Source organism: Dendropsophus ebraccatus, chromosome 15 (genome assembly GCF_027789765.1).
Source record: "Dendropsophus ebraccatus isolate aDenEbr1 chromosome 15, aDenEbr1.pat, whole genome shotgun sequence".
Taxonomy (NCBI): Eukaryota; Metazoa; Chordata; class Amphibia; order Anura; family Hylidae; genus Dendropsophus; species Dendropsophus ebraccatus.
This window is the reverse complement of record NC_091468.1, coordinates 13,521-30,498: the sequence shown is the minus strand read 5'-3', so window position 1 is coordinate 30,498 and position 16,978 is coordinate 13,521. Positions and strand designations below refer to the sequence as shown.

The 16,978-nt window shown below is 49.1% G+C and overlaps 1 protein-coding gene across 2 annotated transcripts in view; it reads right to left on the bottom strand.

The window, feature by feature from the left end:
- The window catches only part of GNMT (glycine N-methyltransferase), a 92,353-nt gene extending 75,598 nt beyond the window's left edge, over window positions 1-16,755 (bottom strand). The window contains exons 1-2 of one of the 2 annotated variants that reach the window (XM_069955226.1): window positions 16,417-16,491; window positions 11,262-11,358 (exon numbers count right to left, since the gene is read on the bottom strand). In XM_069955226.1, the coding sequence (XP_069811327.1) occupies window positions 11,262-11,358; window positions 16,417-16,435 (116 nt within the window). In that variant the 5' untranslated portion in view covers window positions 16,436-16,491. Of the gene's footprint in view, window positions 1-11,261; window positions 11,359-16,416 lie in introns of both variants that reach the window. The other variant, XM_069955225.1, reaches the window with a different exon arrangement.
- Window positions 16,756-16,978: the final 223 nt, after the last annotated feature.

The window sequence follows — 16,978 nt, the reverse complement described above, 5'->3', positions numbered from 1 at the left end:
TCCGTAAATACCCCACATGTGGACATAAAGCGCCATGTGGATGCAGGGCAAGCCTCCGAAGGGAAGGAGCGCCATTTGGATTTTGAGAGGCTGGATTTGGCCAGAATGGATGATGAACGCCAGGTCGCATTTACAGAGCCCTCGTGCTGCTAAGACAGTGAAAACCCTCCACAAGTGACCTCATTCTGGAAACTGCACCCCTCAAGGAATCTAACAAGGGGTTCAGTGAGGATATGGACCAGACTGGTGCCGTGAAAGTGAAAAAATGAAAACTTTCCCTTTCACGTCACATTGTTCCACATTTGTGTCCGTCACCAGTGGGGTCCATTTGCTCACTGCACCCCTTGTTAGATTCCTTGAGGGGTGTAGTTTCCAGAATGGGGTCACTTGTGGGGGATGTGCCCAGTGTTTTGGCAGCATGATCGCTCTGTAAATGCGACATGGCCCTTGAAATCCATTCCAGTGAAATTCAGCTTCCAAAAGCCAATTGGCGCTCCTTCCCATTGGAGGCTCGTCCTGCACCCGCTTGGCACTTTATGTTCATATGTGGGGTATTTCTGTACTCGGGAGAAACTGTGCTACACGTTTGGTGTTTTGTTTATTATTTTATCCCCTTGTAAAAATGAAAATTGAAGGCTAGAACAACGTTTTAGTGTAAAAACTAAAATTTTTCCTTTTTTACGCCACATTGTTCTGAAAATCTGTAAAGCACCTGTGGGGTCCAGATGCTCACTGCACCCCTTGCTACATTCCTCGAGGGGTGTAGTTTCCTAAATGGAGTCCCTTTAGGGGTGTTTTTTAGGTTTTGACACCCCAGAGCCTCTGCCAACCTGAAGTGGTACAGTAAAAAATGACCAAATATAATGGAGGCGTTGAAATTCACTAGGCGCTCCCTTATATCTGAGGCTTGTGGTTGCGTCAAATAGCGCAATAGGGCCACATATGGGGTATTTCTATAAACTGCAGAAATGGGGCAATAAATATTGGGGTGCATTTCTCTGGTAATAGGTTTAAAATTATGAAAAATATTGGATTACAATAAAATCTCTGCACAGAAAATTACAATTTTCAAATTTCTTACACACTTAGCTTTTATTTCTGTGACTCCCCTAAAGGGTTAAAAACTTTCTGGATCTGCTTTTGCAGAGTTTGGGGGGTGCAGTTTCTGAAATGGGGTGCTTTGTGGGGCTTTCTAACATACAGGCCCCTCAAATACACTTTAAACCTGAACAAGTCCCTAAAAAAATCTAATTTTGAAATTTTACTGAACATTTGGAAAATTGCTGCTAATGTTTTAAGATTTCTATTAAAAAAATGAAACATAGTTTAATAAAAGCTGCCAACATAAAGTAGACATGTTGCTAATGCTATTTAATATATAATTTATGTGGCATAACCATTTTCTGTATAAGCAGAAAAGTTTCAATTTTGGAAAAGTTTCAGTTTTTTTCATAAAGATTCGTTATAAATATCGACTCCAATTTACCAGAAATGTAAAGTACCATATGTCACGAGAAAACAATCTCAGAATCAGCCGGATAAGTGACAAAGGTCATATTCATAATAATTGTCTCTGTCCTTAAAGGGGTAGTGCGATGCTAAAAAATTATTCACAGAATAACACACATTACAAAGTTATACTGTCAAAGAAAAAACACAGCGCCCGGCGCACACATAGCGTACTGCTGCAGAGCTCAATGGATAATTCTATCCATGTATGGATACTGCTCACCTTGATCGCCCGCTGTTTGTGAATCAACAAGCAACACCCGAGGCAGGATGTGTGAGGGTTTTCATACGTTCGGCGCTGACCGTTTCTTTCATGAACTTCTCGATGGAAGATGGGAGTAGTAGTCGTCTTAAGCCACTTGAAATTTGTCGCCGCCCCCCCGCGTCATCAGCCGCGATTGGCTGAGCATAACTGTGCTCAGCCAATCGCGGCTGAGCACAGTTATGGCGTGGCGGAGGGGGAACGGCGGCAGCCTACTAATGGCCGCTAGGAATATTTGAGTGAGAGGTGCAGGAATCCAGAGCAGGATCCAGTACAATGTTAATATAGCCTTCCAGGATCAGGATAACCTCACAATATATACCAAAAGTTTTTGTATTATATTTATCAACCATTAACTGGTCTACATTGGGGGCATAAATATCTCCTATAGTGACCCCTTGGGTGGCTATGGTGCCTTTTAGGAACAAGAAGCATCCATCAGGGTCTATCTCTTGAGATATGAGGTGGAATGAGTGTTCCTACTAATAGCTATACTTACTACGCTATAAGCTCTGGAGTGCAAGCCACTATGGAACCAATGTGTAAACAATTTACCTAACATACACGGAATATAATTAATACGAAAATATATTTCTTTCAGTAAACAGACATTAACCAATGCCTTACTTAAAGTGTACCTGTCGTTATAACTTTTAAAATCTAAATGAGCAGTAGATGTGATATAAAGCAAGTTTGCAATTTACATTCATTATTTTTTTTAGTTATGGAGAACAGGGTACTTCCTGTTTTCTGGCTTTTTTTCTCGAAAAACAGGAAATAGTTAAAAACAGGAAGTCCTGTGTATCCCTGGCCATCTGAGAGCTCTCATAGAGAAGGCAGTCATGTGACTGACAGACAAAGTGAGCCGTGACTCTCTGTACTGGCCGGAATTCCTGTGTTTAGTCTGTTTTTTCAACCAGCACAAGTCAAAAAATCTGCCTTCAGGAGACTGGACCTGTATACAGTATGTATAGCTGTTATATAGCTGCCTTCAGGAGACTGGACCTGGATACAGTAAGTATAGCTGTTATATAGCAGCATTCAGGAGACTGGACCTGGATACAGTAAGTACAGCTGTTATATAGCAGCCTTCAGGAGACTGGACCTGGATACAGTAAGTATAGCTGTTATATAGCTGCCTTCAGGAGACTGGACCTGGATACAGTAAGTATAGCTGTTATATAGCTGCCTTCAGGAGACTGGACCTGGATACAGTAAGTATAGCTGTTATATAGCTGCCTTCAGGAGACTGGGCCTGGATACAGTAAGTATAGCTGTTATATAGCTGCCTTCAGGAGACTGGGCCTGGATACAGTAAGTACAGCTGTTATATAGCAGCATTCAGGAGACTGGACCTGGATACAGTAAGTATAGCTGTTATATAGCTGCCTTCAGGAGACTGGACCTGGATACAGTAAGTACAGCTGTTATATAGCAGCCTTCAGGAGACTGGACCTGGATACAGTAAGTATAGCTGTTATATAGCTGCCTTCAGGAGACTGGGCCTGGATACAGTATGTATAGCTGGTATATAGCTGCCTTCAGGAGACTGGGCCTGGATACAGTATGGATAGCTGTTATATAGCATTCTTCAGGAGACTGGACCTGGATACAGTAAGTACAGCTGTTATATAGCTGCCTTCAGGAGACTGGACCTGGATACAGTAAGTATAGCTGGTATATAGCTGCCTTCAGGAGACTGGACCTGGATACAGTAAGTATAGCTGGTATATAGCTGCCTTCAGGAGACTGGACCTGGATACAGTAAGTATAGCTGGTATATAGCTGCCTTCAGGAGACTGGACCTGGATACAGTAAGTATAGCTGGTATATAGCAGCCTTTAGGAGACTGGACCTGGATACAGTAAGTACAGCTGTTTTATAGCAGTCTTCAGGAGACTGGACCTGGATACAGTAAGTATAGCTGTTATATAGCTGCTTTCAGGAGACTGGGCCTGGATACAGGTATGTATAGCTGCCTTCAGGAGACTGGGCCTGGATACAGTATGTATAGCTGTTATATAGCAGCCTTCAGGAGACTGGACCTGGATACAGTAAGTATAGCTGTTTTATAGCAGTCTTCAGGAGAGTGGACCTGGATACAGTAAGTATAGCCGTTTTATAGCAGTCTTCAGGAGACTGGACCTGGATACAGGTATGTATAGCTGTTATATAGCTGCTTTCAGGAGACTGGGCCTGGATACAGGTATGTATAGCTGCCTTCAGGAGACTGGGCCTGGATACAGTAAGTATAGCTGTTATATAGCAGCATTCAGGAGACTGGACCTGGACACAGTAAGTATAGCTGTTATATAGCTGCCTTCAGGAGACTGGACCTGGATACAGTAAGTATAGCTGTTATATAGCTGCCTTCAGGAGACTGGGCCTGGATACAGTAAGTATAGCTGGTATATAGCTGCCTTCAGGAGACTGGGCCTGGATACAGTATGGATAGCTGTTATATAGCATTCTTCAGGAGACTGGGCCTGGATACAGGTATGTATAGCAGTCTTCAGGAGACTGGACCTGGATACAGTAAGTATAGCTGTTATATAGCAGCCTTCAGGAAACTGGACCGGGATACAGTAAGTATAGCTGTTATATAGCAGCCTTCAGGAAACTGGACCTGGATACAGTAAGTATAGTTGGTATATAGCTGCCTTCAGGAGACTGGACCTGGATACAGTAAGTACAGTTGGTATATAGCAGCCTTCAGGAGACTGGACCTGGATACAGGTATGTATAGCTGCCTTCAGGAGACTGGACCTGGATACAGTAAGTATAGTTGATAAATAGCTGCCTTCAGGAGACTGGACCTGGATACAGTAAGTATAGTTGGTATATAGCTGCCTTCAGGAGACTGGACCTGGATTTCTGGTAAGTTCAGCTTTGTTTTACAGCATGATAACAAAAAAATGATGAATGTTTATTGGAAACTTGTTTTATTTCACAATAACATCTACTGTTGATTTAGATTTTGAAAGTTATAAAGGACAGCGACACTTTAAGTAAGCTAAAACCTGGCCCCCCTTAGCAATCCCTCTCCCCCCCCCCCTCCCAGGTGCACATACCTCTCTTAGCAATCCCCCTTCCCCTAATGTGATGAGGTAGGTGACTGTTAAAGATGTCAAAGAGGCGTTTTGGGTTATCGAACAGTGAAGAGATGAGGGAGGTGGAGGGCAGTGTAATATGTTCTGAGTGTTAAGAGTTCAGTCTGTGTGTGTGAACTCGGCTGGAAGAATCAGCAGACGCCCGATTTCTCTCTGACCTGTTCACACTTCTTGCTCTGCTGCCAGGGAGCCGACACCCGGCTTCATGCTTCTCCTGACTCCTTTCTGGTGCTCGTGGGGTTAAGCCTTCAGGTGTTGCATTCCCCTGAGGCTTGCTCCTGTCTGAGTACAGGGGAGGGCTCCCTGGCTGCTATTGGTGTCTCATGCTGCTGTCAGACTCCTTGCTCCTATCAGGGGCGGCTCCCTGGCTGCTATTGGTGTCTCAAGCTGCTGTCAGACTCCTTGCTCCTATCAGGGGCGGCTCCCCGGCTACTATTGGTCTCCATCACTGCTGTCAGACTCCTTGCTCCTATCAGGGGCGGCTCCCTGGCTGCTATTGGTGTCTCATGCTGCTGTCAGACTCCTTGCTCCTATCAGGGGCGGCTCCCTGGCTGCTATTGGTCTCCATCACTGCTGTCAGACTCCTTGCTCCTATCAGGGGCGGCTCCCTGGCTGCTATTGGTGTCTCATGCTGCTGTCAGACTCCTTGCTCCTATCAGGGGCGGCTCCCTGGCTGCTATTGGTCTCCATCACTGCTGTCAGACTACTTGCTCCTATCAGGGGCGGCTCCCTGGCTGCTATTGGTCTCCATGCTGCTGTCAGACTCCTTGCTCCTATCAGGGGCGGCTCCCTGGCTGCTATTGGTCTCCATCACTGCTGTCAGACTCCTTGCTCCTATCAGGGGCGGTTCCTTGGCTGCTATTGGTCTCCATCACTGCTGTCAGACTCCTTGCTCCTATCAGGGGCGGCTCCCTGGCTGCTATTGGTCTCCATCACTGCTGTCAGACTCCTTGCTCCTATCAGGGGCGGCTCCCTGGCTGCTATTGGTCTCCATCACTGCTGTCAGACTCCTTGCTCCTATCAGGGGCGGCTCCCTGGCTGCTATTGGTGTCTCATGCTGCTGTCAGACTCCTTGCTCCTATCAGGGGCGGCTCCCTGGCTGCTATTGGTCTCCATGCTGTCAGACTCCTTGCTCCTATCAGCGGCGGCTCCCTGGCTGCTATTGGTCTCCATCACTGCTGTCAGACTCCTTGCTCCTATCAGGGGCGGCTCCCTGGCTGCTATTGGTGTCTCATGCTGCTGTCAGACTCCTTGCTCCTATCAGCGGCGGCTCCCTGGCTGCTATTGGTCTCCATCACTGCTGTCAGACTCCTTGCTCCTATCAGGGGCGGCTCCCTGGCTGCTATTGGTCTCCATCACTGCTGTCAGACTCCTTGCTCCTATCAGGGGCGGCTCCCTGGCTGCTATTGGTGTCTCATGCTGCTGTCAGACTCCTTGCTCCTATCAGGGGCGGCTCCCTGGCTGCTATTGGTCTCCATCACTGCTGTCAGACTCCTTGCTCCTATCAGGGGCGGCTCCCTGGCTGCTATTGGTGTCTCATGCTGCTGTCAGACTCCTTGCTCCTATCAGGGGCGGCTCCCTGGCTGCTATTGGTCTCCATCACTGCTGTCAGACTCCTTGCTCCTATCAGGGGCGGCTCCCTGGCTGCTATTGGTCTCCATCACTGCTGTCAGACTCCTTGCTCCTATCAGGGGCAGCTCCCTGGCTGTTATTCGTCTCCATCACTGCTGTCAGACTCCTTGCTCCTATCAGGGGCGGCTCCCTGGCTGCTATTGGTCTCCATCACTGCTGTCAGACTCCTTGTTCCTATCAGGGGCGGCTCCCTGGCTGCTATTGGTCTCCATGCTGCTGTCAGACTCCTTGCTCCTATCAGCGGCGGCTCCCTGGCTGCTATTGGTCTCCATGCTGTCAGACTCCTTGCTCCTATCAGGGGCGGCTCCCTGGCTGCTATTGGTCTCCATGCTGCTGTCAGACTCCTTGCTCCTATCAGGGGCGGCTCCCTGGCTGCTATTGGTCTCCATCACTGCTGTCAGACTACTTGCTCCTATCAGGGGCGGCTCCCTGGCGGCTATTGGTCTCCATGCTGTCAGACTCCTTGCTCCTATCAGGGGCGGCTCCCTGGCTGCTATTGGTCTCCATCACTGCTGTCAGACTCCTTGCTCCTATCAGGGGCGGCTCCCTGGCTGCTATTGGTGTCTCATGCTGCTGTCAGACTCCTTGCTCCTATCAGGGGCGGCTCCCTGGCTGCTATTTGTGTCTCATGCTGCTGTCAGACTCCTTGCTCCTATCAGGGGCGGCTCCCCGGCTGCTATTGGTCTCCATCACTGCTGTCAGACTCCTTGCTCCTATCAGGGGCGGCTCCCCGGCTACTATTGGTCTCCATCACTGCTGTCAGACTCCTTGCTCCTATCAGGGGCGGCTCCCTGGCTGCTATTGGTGTCTCATGCTGCTGTCAGACTCCTTGCTCCTATCAGGGGCGGCTCCCTGGCTGCTATTGGTCTCCATGCTGCTGTCAGACTCCTTGCTCATATCAGGGGCGGCTCCCTGGCTGCTATTGGTCTCCATGCTGCTGTCAGACTCCTTGCTCCTATCAGGGGCGGCTCCCTGGCTGCTATTGGTCTCCATCACTGCTGTCAGACTCCTTGCTCCTATCAGCGGCGGCTCCCTGGCTACTATTGGTCTCCATCACTGCTGTCAGACTCCTTGCTCCTATCAGGGGCGGCTCCCTGGCTGCTATTGGTCTCCATGCTGCTGTCAGACTCCTTGCTCTTATCAGGGGCGGCTCCCTGGCTGCTATTGGTCTCCATGCTGCTGTCAGACTCCTTGCTCCTATCAGGGGCGGCTCACTGGCTACTATTGGTCTCCATCACTGCTGTCAGACTCCTTGCTCCTATCAGGGGCCGGGGCGGGAGCTCTGGTAGCATTTAAGCTGGTGAATTACACCTTGTAGTTGCCAGTGTATGTTTGGTCTCCAGCTACACGAGCGTATCTTATTGTTCTGCTTGCACTGCCAAATAAAGCAAGTTCTCAGAATGTGCCAGGGCTGCTAGCATCTGTGGTGGGGTGTGCAAAGAGTAAGGGGAGCTACAGAGTCTAGGGTTGTTTTCAGGGGGTCCTTAATAGAGTTTGGTGGCCATGTTTGGGCAAGTGAGGGATGAGATTGGGGATAGTGAGGATTTAGTGTAGGAACATCTGTGGATAAGAAGTAAGTGAGCCAGGTGAAAAGTGGTCAAGGAATTGTCGAGGTGAGCGAGGGGGGCAATAGATAACAGCAACTCTAAATGCAAGTTGGCAGAAGAGTCTGAGGGTGTGAACCTCAAAGGAGGGGAAAGCGAGGGCTCAGGGAGAATGATCCCCAGCTGGACACATGACAGGCTTGGCGCCCGGAGGCATGTAATACGCAGTTGACGTACACTCATGGCCTGCTCAGTGGCAGAAAAAATGTGGGCCGTGCTGAGCCTTTCACCGTACTAGAACATTACAGACCTCATCAGACGCCGCAGCACCCTCAGCCAGAGAGGGGGGAGATCCGGCCTAAGTAGGAGAGGAGCCAGCAGCACCAGACTGTCAGGAGGCTTCTGCATCGGAAACTTACGCCACCTGGGTGGCGTAACCCTGACCCTAAAAGCCCTGGTAAGCAATACAAGAGAGGCTGGGTGCCCACAGCCCTAATTCCTGGCATCTTAATTTTTATCCATAGGACATCGGTCTGGAAGGGGGGTGTTTTTTTCAAAGAAGTGGTCTGCTCGGAAGGTTTCACTGTATATATACAGCCCAACATACTATTAGCTTTTCTTATTGCCTGGCTGCATTGGTGACTCATTGTGAGGTGTCAGAAATCACTGCCCCTAAATCCTTCTCTTCTGAAGTCTTTGCCAACACGGAACTGCTAATATGATACTCAGAAAGAAGATTCCTCCCCCCCAAGTGGAGACACTGAACCATTTGACCTCTTATCTAGTAAAGCTACATCACATCAACAGGGTGATTGAGCAGTATATTACTGATAGTAGAGGTTTAGAGATAAGCAAATTTACAATAATAACTAATCACTTCCTTATCTTTGCAATCCACTCCTTCCTGACATGGAGTGGCAGTCAGTTAGAAGGCAGCCGGGGAGAAGCGGCATGGAGTGGCAGTCAGTTAGAAGCCAGACAGGGAGGAACAGCATGGAGCAGCAGTCAGTTAGAAGGCAGCTGGCTGATAAGCAGATTTCAAAGATAATGAATTGCTTTGCTTCGTTACTCATCTCTATAGAGCAAGGGTGTCAAACTCAAATACACAGTGGGCCAAAATTGAAAACTTGGACAAAGTCGCGGGCCAACCTTGATATCTATTGAAGCATGCAGGCAGCATTTCTGGCCCTTTCATAGGGCAGAGCAGTGTGCGTCACCCAGCGGTTTGCACTACAAAAAATGATATGGTAAATCCCCACAATAGTGCCTCACATGGTAATAGTGTCCCATACGGTAGCCAGCCCCCCACAGCAATGTCCCATACAGTAGCCAGCCCTCCACAGCAATGTCCCATACAGTAGCCAGCCCTCCACAGCAATGTCCCATACAGTAGCCAGCCCCCCACAGCAATGTCCCATACAGTAGCCAGCCCTCCACAGCAATGTCCCATACAGTAGCCAGCCCCTACAATAGTTTTCCATACAGTAGCCAGCCCTCCACAGAAATGTCCCATACAGTAGCCAGCCCCCCACAGCAATGTCCCATACAGTAGCCAGCCCTCCACAGCAATGTCCCATACAGTAGCCAGCCCCCCACAGCAATGACCCATACAGTAGCCAGCCCCCCACAGCAATGTCCCATACGGTAGCCAGCCCCCCACAGCAATGTCCCATACAGTAGCCAGCCCTCCACAGCAATGTCCCATACAGTAGCCAGCCCTCCACAGCAATGTCCCATACAGTAGCCAGCCCCCCACAGCAATGTCCCATACAGTAGCCAGCCCCCCACAGAAATGTCCCATACAGTAGCCAGCCCCTACAGTAGTTTTCCATACAGTAGCCAGCCCCCCACAGAAATGTCCCATACAGTAGCCAGCCCTCCACAGCAATGTCCCATACAGTAGCCAGCCCCTACAATAGTTTTCCATACAGTAGCCAGCCCCCCACAGCAATGTCCCATACAGTAGCCAGCCCTCCACAGCAATGTCCCATACAGTAGCCAGCCCTCCACAGCAGTGTCCCATACAGTAGCCAGCCCTCCACAGCAATGTCCCATACAGTAGCCACCCCCCCCCCCCACAGCAATGTCCCATACAGTAGCCAGCCCTCCACAAGTGTACCGCATAGTAGCCAGCCCCCCACATTAGTGTCCCACACAGTAGTGCCCAATAAAGTAGCTAACCCACTAAACACCCCCCCCCCCCCAAAAAAAAAAAAAAAACCTGCGACATGTCAATCCTTTGGGCGGATGGCAGGATCCACTGGCAAATATCATTGAGTCAACAGAACAGACGGAACCTCAAGTTGAGGCCAGTGGAATCTGCTTAAAGTCTCTGCGGAAATTCTATAGTGTGAACATACCCTCCATTAGTTATGCTGGCCAGCTCAACAAAGAGCATCTTCTGTCCACCTGGACTTTTTGCTCTCCCTCTGACCATGTGGTTGATCTGATTCTCTGGTGCCAGTAAGGGCTACCTACTGCTGAAGACTCTAGACACTCAAGGGTTACCTCACACTTTCACTCTCAGCCCAGCCACATCTCACATTGCACTGGGTACCTTCTCTCCTGCTTCATAGCTTGTCAAGTGGAGTGTGACCCTCAGCTGTGTCGTGTCCTGGCACAGGCAGCATGGTGACATTATCCACTCACTCCCTGTGCCAGTCTGAAAGTGCCCGCGGCCTAGAAGATAGGACATTGCAACAGATTATAATAAGGGCGATCCGGAAGATCAGCTATATTGTAATCTGTTGCGATGAATATGTCAGCGGGCCGGCTCTAGGAGCGGGCCAAATATATGGGCACTGCGGGCCAGAGTTTGACATGCCTGCTATACAAGATGATAGAGACATATATTGTATTACATATAGTAAAATCTGTCACATTAGAGGTAGGTATAGCTGCGAACATAAGGCATGATTGTATGAGGTACGTGTATTGTGTGAGGTATATGTATGAGGTACGCAGTGGCGGAATAAATGTACCGTGGGCCCGGGCTGTCCACCCAACCGGCCCCTGTCCATCAACAACCGACGCCTGTGTACCTGTAAAAAAGCCCTTTTTCTCTCAGGTTAAGTGGTGGATGAAGTGGGGATGGAAAGGGGGGTTACTTGGGTTACTAGGAGGAAGCAGTGTGAGTATTACGGCATAGAGCAGTGTTGCACCCCTACCAGATAATGTTCTACTGAATACAAAAATGTAACTTACAGGTGACGTCTTCTTTGATCTGAGGCGCCGCTTTCCTTTTCCTCTGGCCCGGACCACTGTGATGATTTCTTCCAGCTACAGTTCGTCTCATCAGAACCTGCCAGACAAACATCTTAGGCTCCTCACATTTCCAGCAACTTAATTCCCTGAGTACATATAATGTAGGAGATGTCCCTGCAGTCCTATGTAACACCACAGATAACACAGTGATATCTCTGAGTACAGATAATGTAGTAGTCACCTGCAGTCCTATGTAACAGCACAGATAATACAGGGGACATGCATTGCCTGAACACAAAAGAAAACAAAACAAACCAATATACTCATCTAATCCTGGCCCCGGTCTTCCTCTCTCCTCTGCTCTCCAGACTGTCAGCTGCCGCACGGATCCTCCAGCAGGCCCGATGACGTCATCACTGGCCTGTTAGAGGATCTGTCTGAGAGAGATGCCGATCCGCGCAGGGGGAGAGGAGGCTGCTGCCGTCAGCGTAGAGGAGATCAGTGAGGTCTGTAGCGGAGGGGAGGTGGCGCCGATTACATGGTCAGGGCAGGAGCTGGGCGGTGTCGGGCACTGCTGGGCACCCCCTTCGCTGCTCCTCTTCAGTATAGGCGGTGAACTGCACGTCAGCTCAGGCTCAGCTAACTACATGCAGCATCGCCAGACGCCAGCTCCTTCCTCTAAACTGCATCCCGCGGCCCGCCCACCTGGAGCAGCGTAAGCACGCAGGGGTCAGAGAGCAAAGTGCCGCCCGGGACGGAGGGGGAGTTCCCATAGTTCAGCAAACCAGGCAGGGAATCGGACTATCGGAGAGAGGGGGCGGCACCGTGGTGGACTCCAGGCACAGCGCGCCACAGCAGAACATTACTCAGGTGATGTGATGTGCTGCTCTGTAACATCCTAATGTGGTTGGCACGCCATGGGCCCCCCGGAGCCTCGGGCCCCGGGCGGCCGCCCAAACCGCCCACATTATAATCCGCCACTGGAGGTACGTGTAGGATTGTGTGAGGTATATGTAGGGCTGGGCGATATGGCCAAAAAATAAAATCTCGATTTTTAAAAAATTTTGGAGGATTCTCGATTTAAATCTCGATTTTTTTCTCTTTTTGCTAAACAAACAGGACATTTTTTCTCCCTGCAGCATCAGAAACTATTTTATAGACGTTTGAGACAACAACCATATTGCTTCCCAGTGTAACAGTGCTCCTCCCGTGCCCCTATGTAGTAGACAAGCCCATTGTGTGCCCCATATAAGTAGTTTTCCCAAATATGTGCCCTATGTACTAGTGTATTAGTAGTAGTACAGATGAGGGGATTAGCAGTACAGGTAAAGATGAGGGGTGTAGTAGTGGTACAGATGAGGGGTGTAGTAGTAGTAGTAGTACAGGAACAGATGAGGGGTGCAGTAGTAGTAGTACAGGTAAAGATGAGGGGTGTAGTAGTAGTACAGGTAAAGATGAGGGGTGTAGTAGTAGTACAGGTAAAGATGAGGGGTGTAGTAGTAGTACAGGTAAAGATGAGGGGTGTAGTAGTAGTACAGGTAAAGATGAGGGGTGTAGTAGTAGTACAGGTACAGATAAGGGGTGTAGTAGTAGTACAGGTAAAGATGAGGGGTGTAGTAGTAGTACAGGTAAAGATGAGGGGTGTAGTAGTAGTACAGGTAAAGATGAGGGGTGTAGTAGTAGTACAGGTAAAGATGAGGGGTGTAGTAGTAGTACAGGTACAGATAAGGGGTGTAGTAGTAGTACAGGTAAAGATGAGGGGTGTAGTAGTAGTACAGGTAAAGATGAGGGGTGTAGTAGTAGTACAGGTAAAGATGAGGGGTGTAGTAGTAGTACAGGTAAAGATGAGGGGTGTAGTAGTAGTACAGGTTCAGATGAGGAGTGTAGTAGTACAGGTAAAGATGAGGAGTGTAGTAGTACAGGTACAGATGAGGGGTGTAGTATTAGTACAGGTACAGATGAGGGGTGTGGTAGTAGTACAGGTACAGATGAGGAGTGTAGTAGTAGTAGTACAGGTAAAGATGAGGGGTGTAGTAGTACAGGTAAAGATGAGGGGTGTAGTAGTAGTACAGGTAAAGATGAGGGGTGTAGTAGTACAGGTAAAGATGAGGAGTGTAGTAGTACAGGTAAAGATGAGGAGTGTAGTAGTACAGGTACAGATGAGGGGTGTGGTAGTAGTACAGGTACAGATGAGGAGTGTAGTAGTAGTAGTACAGGTAAAGATGAGGGGTGTAGTAGTAGTACAGGTAAAGATGAGGGGTGTAGTAGTAGTACAGGTAAAGATGAGGGGTGTAGTAGTAGTACAGGTACAGATGAGGAGTGTAGTAGTAGTAGTAGTACAGGTAAAGATGAGGGGTGTAGTAGTAGTAGTACAGGTAAAGATGAGGGGTGTAGTAGTAGTAGTACAGGTACAGATGAGGGGTGTAGTAGTAGTACAGGTACAGATGAGGGGTGTAGTAGTACAGGTATAGATGAGGGGTGTAGTAGTACAGGTATAGATGAGGGGTGTAGTAGTAGTAGTACAGGTATAGATGGGGGTGTAGTAGTAGTAGTACAGGTATAGATGAGGGATGTAGTAGTAGTACAGGTATAGATGAGGGGTGTAGTAGTAGTACAGGTATAGATGAGGGGTGTAGTAGTAGTACAGGTATAGATGAGGGTGTAGTAGTAGTACAGGTATAGATGAGGGGTGTAGTAGTAGTACAGGTACAGATGAGGGGTGTAGTAGTAGTAGTACAGGTACAGATGAGGAGTGTAGTAGTAGTACAGGTAAAGATGAGGGGTGTAGTAGTAGTACAGGTATAGATGAGCCTGGTGTAGTAGTAGTACAGGTACAGATGAGGGGTGTAGTAGTAGTACAGGTACAGATGAGGGGTGTAGTAGTACAGGTAAAGATGAGGGGTGTAGTAGTAGTAGTACAGGTACAGATGAGGAGTGTAGTAGTAGTACAGGTAAAGATGAGGGGTGTAGTAGTAGTACAGGTATAGATGAGCCTGGTGTAGTAGTAGTACAGGTACAGATGAGGGGTGTAGTAGTAGTACAGGTACAGATGAGGGGTGTAGTAGTACAGGTAAAGATGAGGGGTGTAGTAGTAGTAGTACAGGTACAGATGAGGAGTGTAGTAGTAGTACAGGTAAAGATGAGGGGTGTAGTAGTAGTAGTAGTACAGGTACAGATGAGGAGTGTAGTAGTAGTAGTACAGGTAAAGATGAGGGATGTAGTAGTAGTACAGGTATAGATGAGGGTGCAGTAGTAGTAGTACAGGTAAAGATGAGGGTCAGGGACATAGCTAAGAGCATGGGGCAGACTGGGGGGGAAGGGCATGGGGTACACTGGGCTGGAGAGCATGGGGTACACTGGGGGGGGCAAGTATGGGGCACACTGGGGGGAGCATGGGGCAGATCGGGGGGAAAGGCATGGGGTACACTGGGGGACATGCATGGGGCACACTGGGGGGAGCAAGGGGCAGACTAGGGGGGAAGGGCATGGGGTACACTGGGGGACATGCATGGGGCACACTGGGGGGAGCATGGGGCACACTGGGGGGAGAATAGGGCAGATCGGCAGGGGCATGGAGCAGACCGGGTCAGGAGGGAACATACCTGGTGTACCCGCTCTGCGCGGGCGCACACCACCGGCACTTGCGCTCTCCTCCCGCCCGCACTACACCCCGCAGCGGACCCGCCCCCATAGCCAGACATATACGCGCGCTTCCTCCCGGCCGCACATGGAGGTCCCCGGAGGAGGCTGCAGATACTGAAGCATCGGGTGATAGTGTCGCTGCTGTACAGCTCCAGCACCCGCAGCGATCACCCGATGCTTCAGTATCTGCAGCCTCCTCCGGGGACCTCCATGTGCGGCCGGGAGGAAGCGTGCGTACACGTCCGGCTATGGGGGTGGGTCAGAGGCGGGGACATAGGACGCTGCTGGGCGCTCTCGCTCCTCACGCTGTTTCAGTAGCTGGAGGATGCGAGCAGCCCGCCAGCGCGCCCAAATCCAATGTTTTTTTTGGAAAATCGATTTTCGATTTTCCAAAAAAGTCAAATCGATTCTCAAATTCTGGGCGAATTAATCGAATTAATTCGATTAATCGCCCAGCCCTAGGTATATGTATGAGGTACGTGTAGGATTGTGTGAGGTATATGTATGAGGTACGTGTAGGATTGTGTGAGGTATATGTATGAGGTACGTGTAGGATTGTGTGAGGTATATGTATGAGGTACGTGTAGGATTGTGTGAGGTATATGTATGAGGTACGTGTAGGATTGTGTGAGGTATATGTATGAGGTACGTGTAGGATTGTGTGAGGTATATGTATGAGGTACGTGTAGGATTGTGTGAGGTATATGTATGAGGTACGTGTAGGATTGTGTGAGGTATATGTATGAGGTACGTGTAGGATTGTGTGAGGTATATGTATGAGGTACGTGTAGGATTGTGTGAGGTATATGTATGAGGTACGTGTAGGATTGTGTGAGGTATATGTATGAGGTACGTGTAGGATTGTGTGAGGTATATGTATGAGGTACGTGTAGGATTGTGTGAGGTATATGTATGAGGTACGTGTATTGTGTGAGGTATATGTATGAGGTACGTGTAGGATTGTGTGAGGTATATGTATGAGGTACGTGTATTGTGTGAGGTATATGTATGAGGTACGTGTATTGTGTGAGGTATATGTATGAGGTACGTGTATTGTGTGAGGTATATGTATGAGGTACGTGTATTGTGTGAGGTATATGTATGAGGTACGTGTATTGTGTGAGGTATATGTATGAGGTACGTGTATTGTGTGAGGTATATGTATGAGGTACGTGTATTGTGTGAGGTATATGTATGAGGTACGTGTATTGTGTGAGGTATATGTATGAGGTACGTGTATTGTGTGAGGTATATGTATGAGGTACGTGTATTGTGTGAGGTATATGTATGAGGTACGTGTATTGTGTGAGGTATATGTATAGCTTGTAATACCTCGCGGGCAGGCTCCTCTCTCCCTATGTATCAGTCGGCCATCTGCCTTCATGTAATGTGTTTTGATCTTGTAATGTTCTTGTTTGTTACCCCTGTCACCTGTATAGCGCTCTGGAATTAGGGGCGCTTTATAAATAAACAATAATAATAATAATAATAAATGTCCCCACAGTTTGCTCACCCCGTGCCACAGGCGACATCCAGCACCGTCCGGCAGTCCTGTTTGTGGAGCAGGGACAGGATCCAGGTGCGATACTCATCTGTGCGGCTTCTCTTGTCTCCTATGTAGTAGTGCCAGACCCGAGCGGCTCGGCCATCAGCGTACTGATCCGGGAGGCCTTCAGCTGCCACGCCAAGTGACCGTGTCCTGTACACGCTGTCCACCATGGTAGTAACACCTCACTGCAAAGGGATGATAGAAGACACAGCATGTGCAGAGTCAGCACAGAGATCACACACAGCACAGAGCTGAGAACACACTGATCACACAGGCTGCCCCAGCCAATCACCATCATTCACATCACTGGCAGCAAACACACAGCTGCACAACTTCCCAGAATGTACACAGTGCCCCGCCTTCCCCCCAGCCAATCACAGTGCAGTCAGTGAGCCCGCCCCCGCCCCCGCCTCACCCTCAGCCAATCACAGGGCCATCAGTGAGCCCGCCCCCGGCCCCGGCCGTCACCTCGTGTCCCCTCACAGCCCCTGTCCTGTTTGCTCTGGACCTGATGAAATGTTTGTCA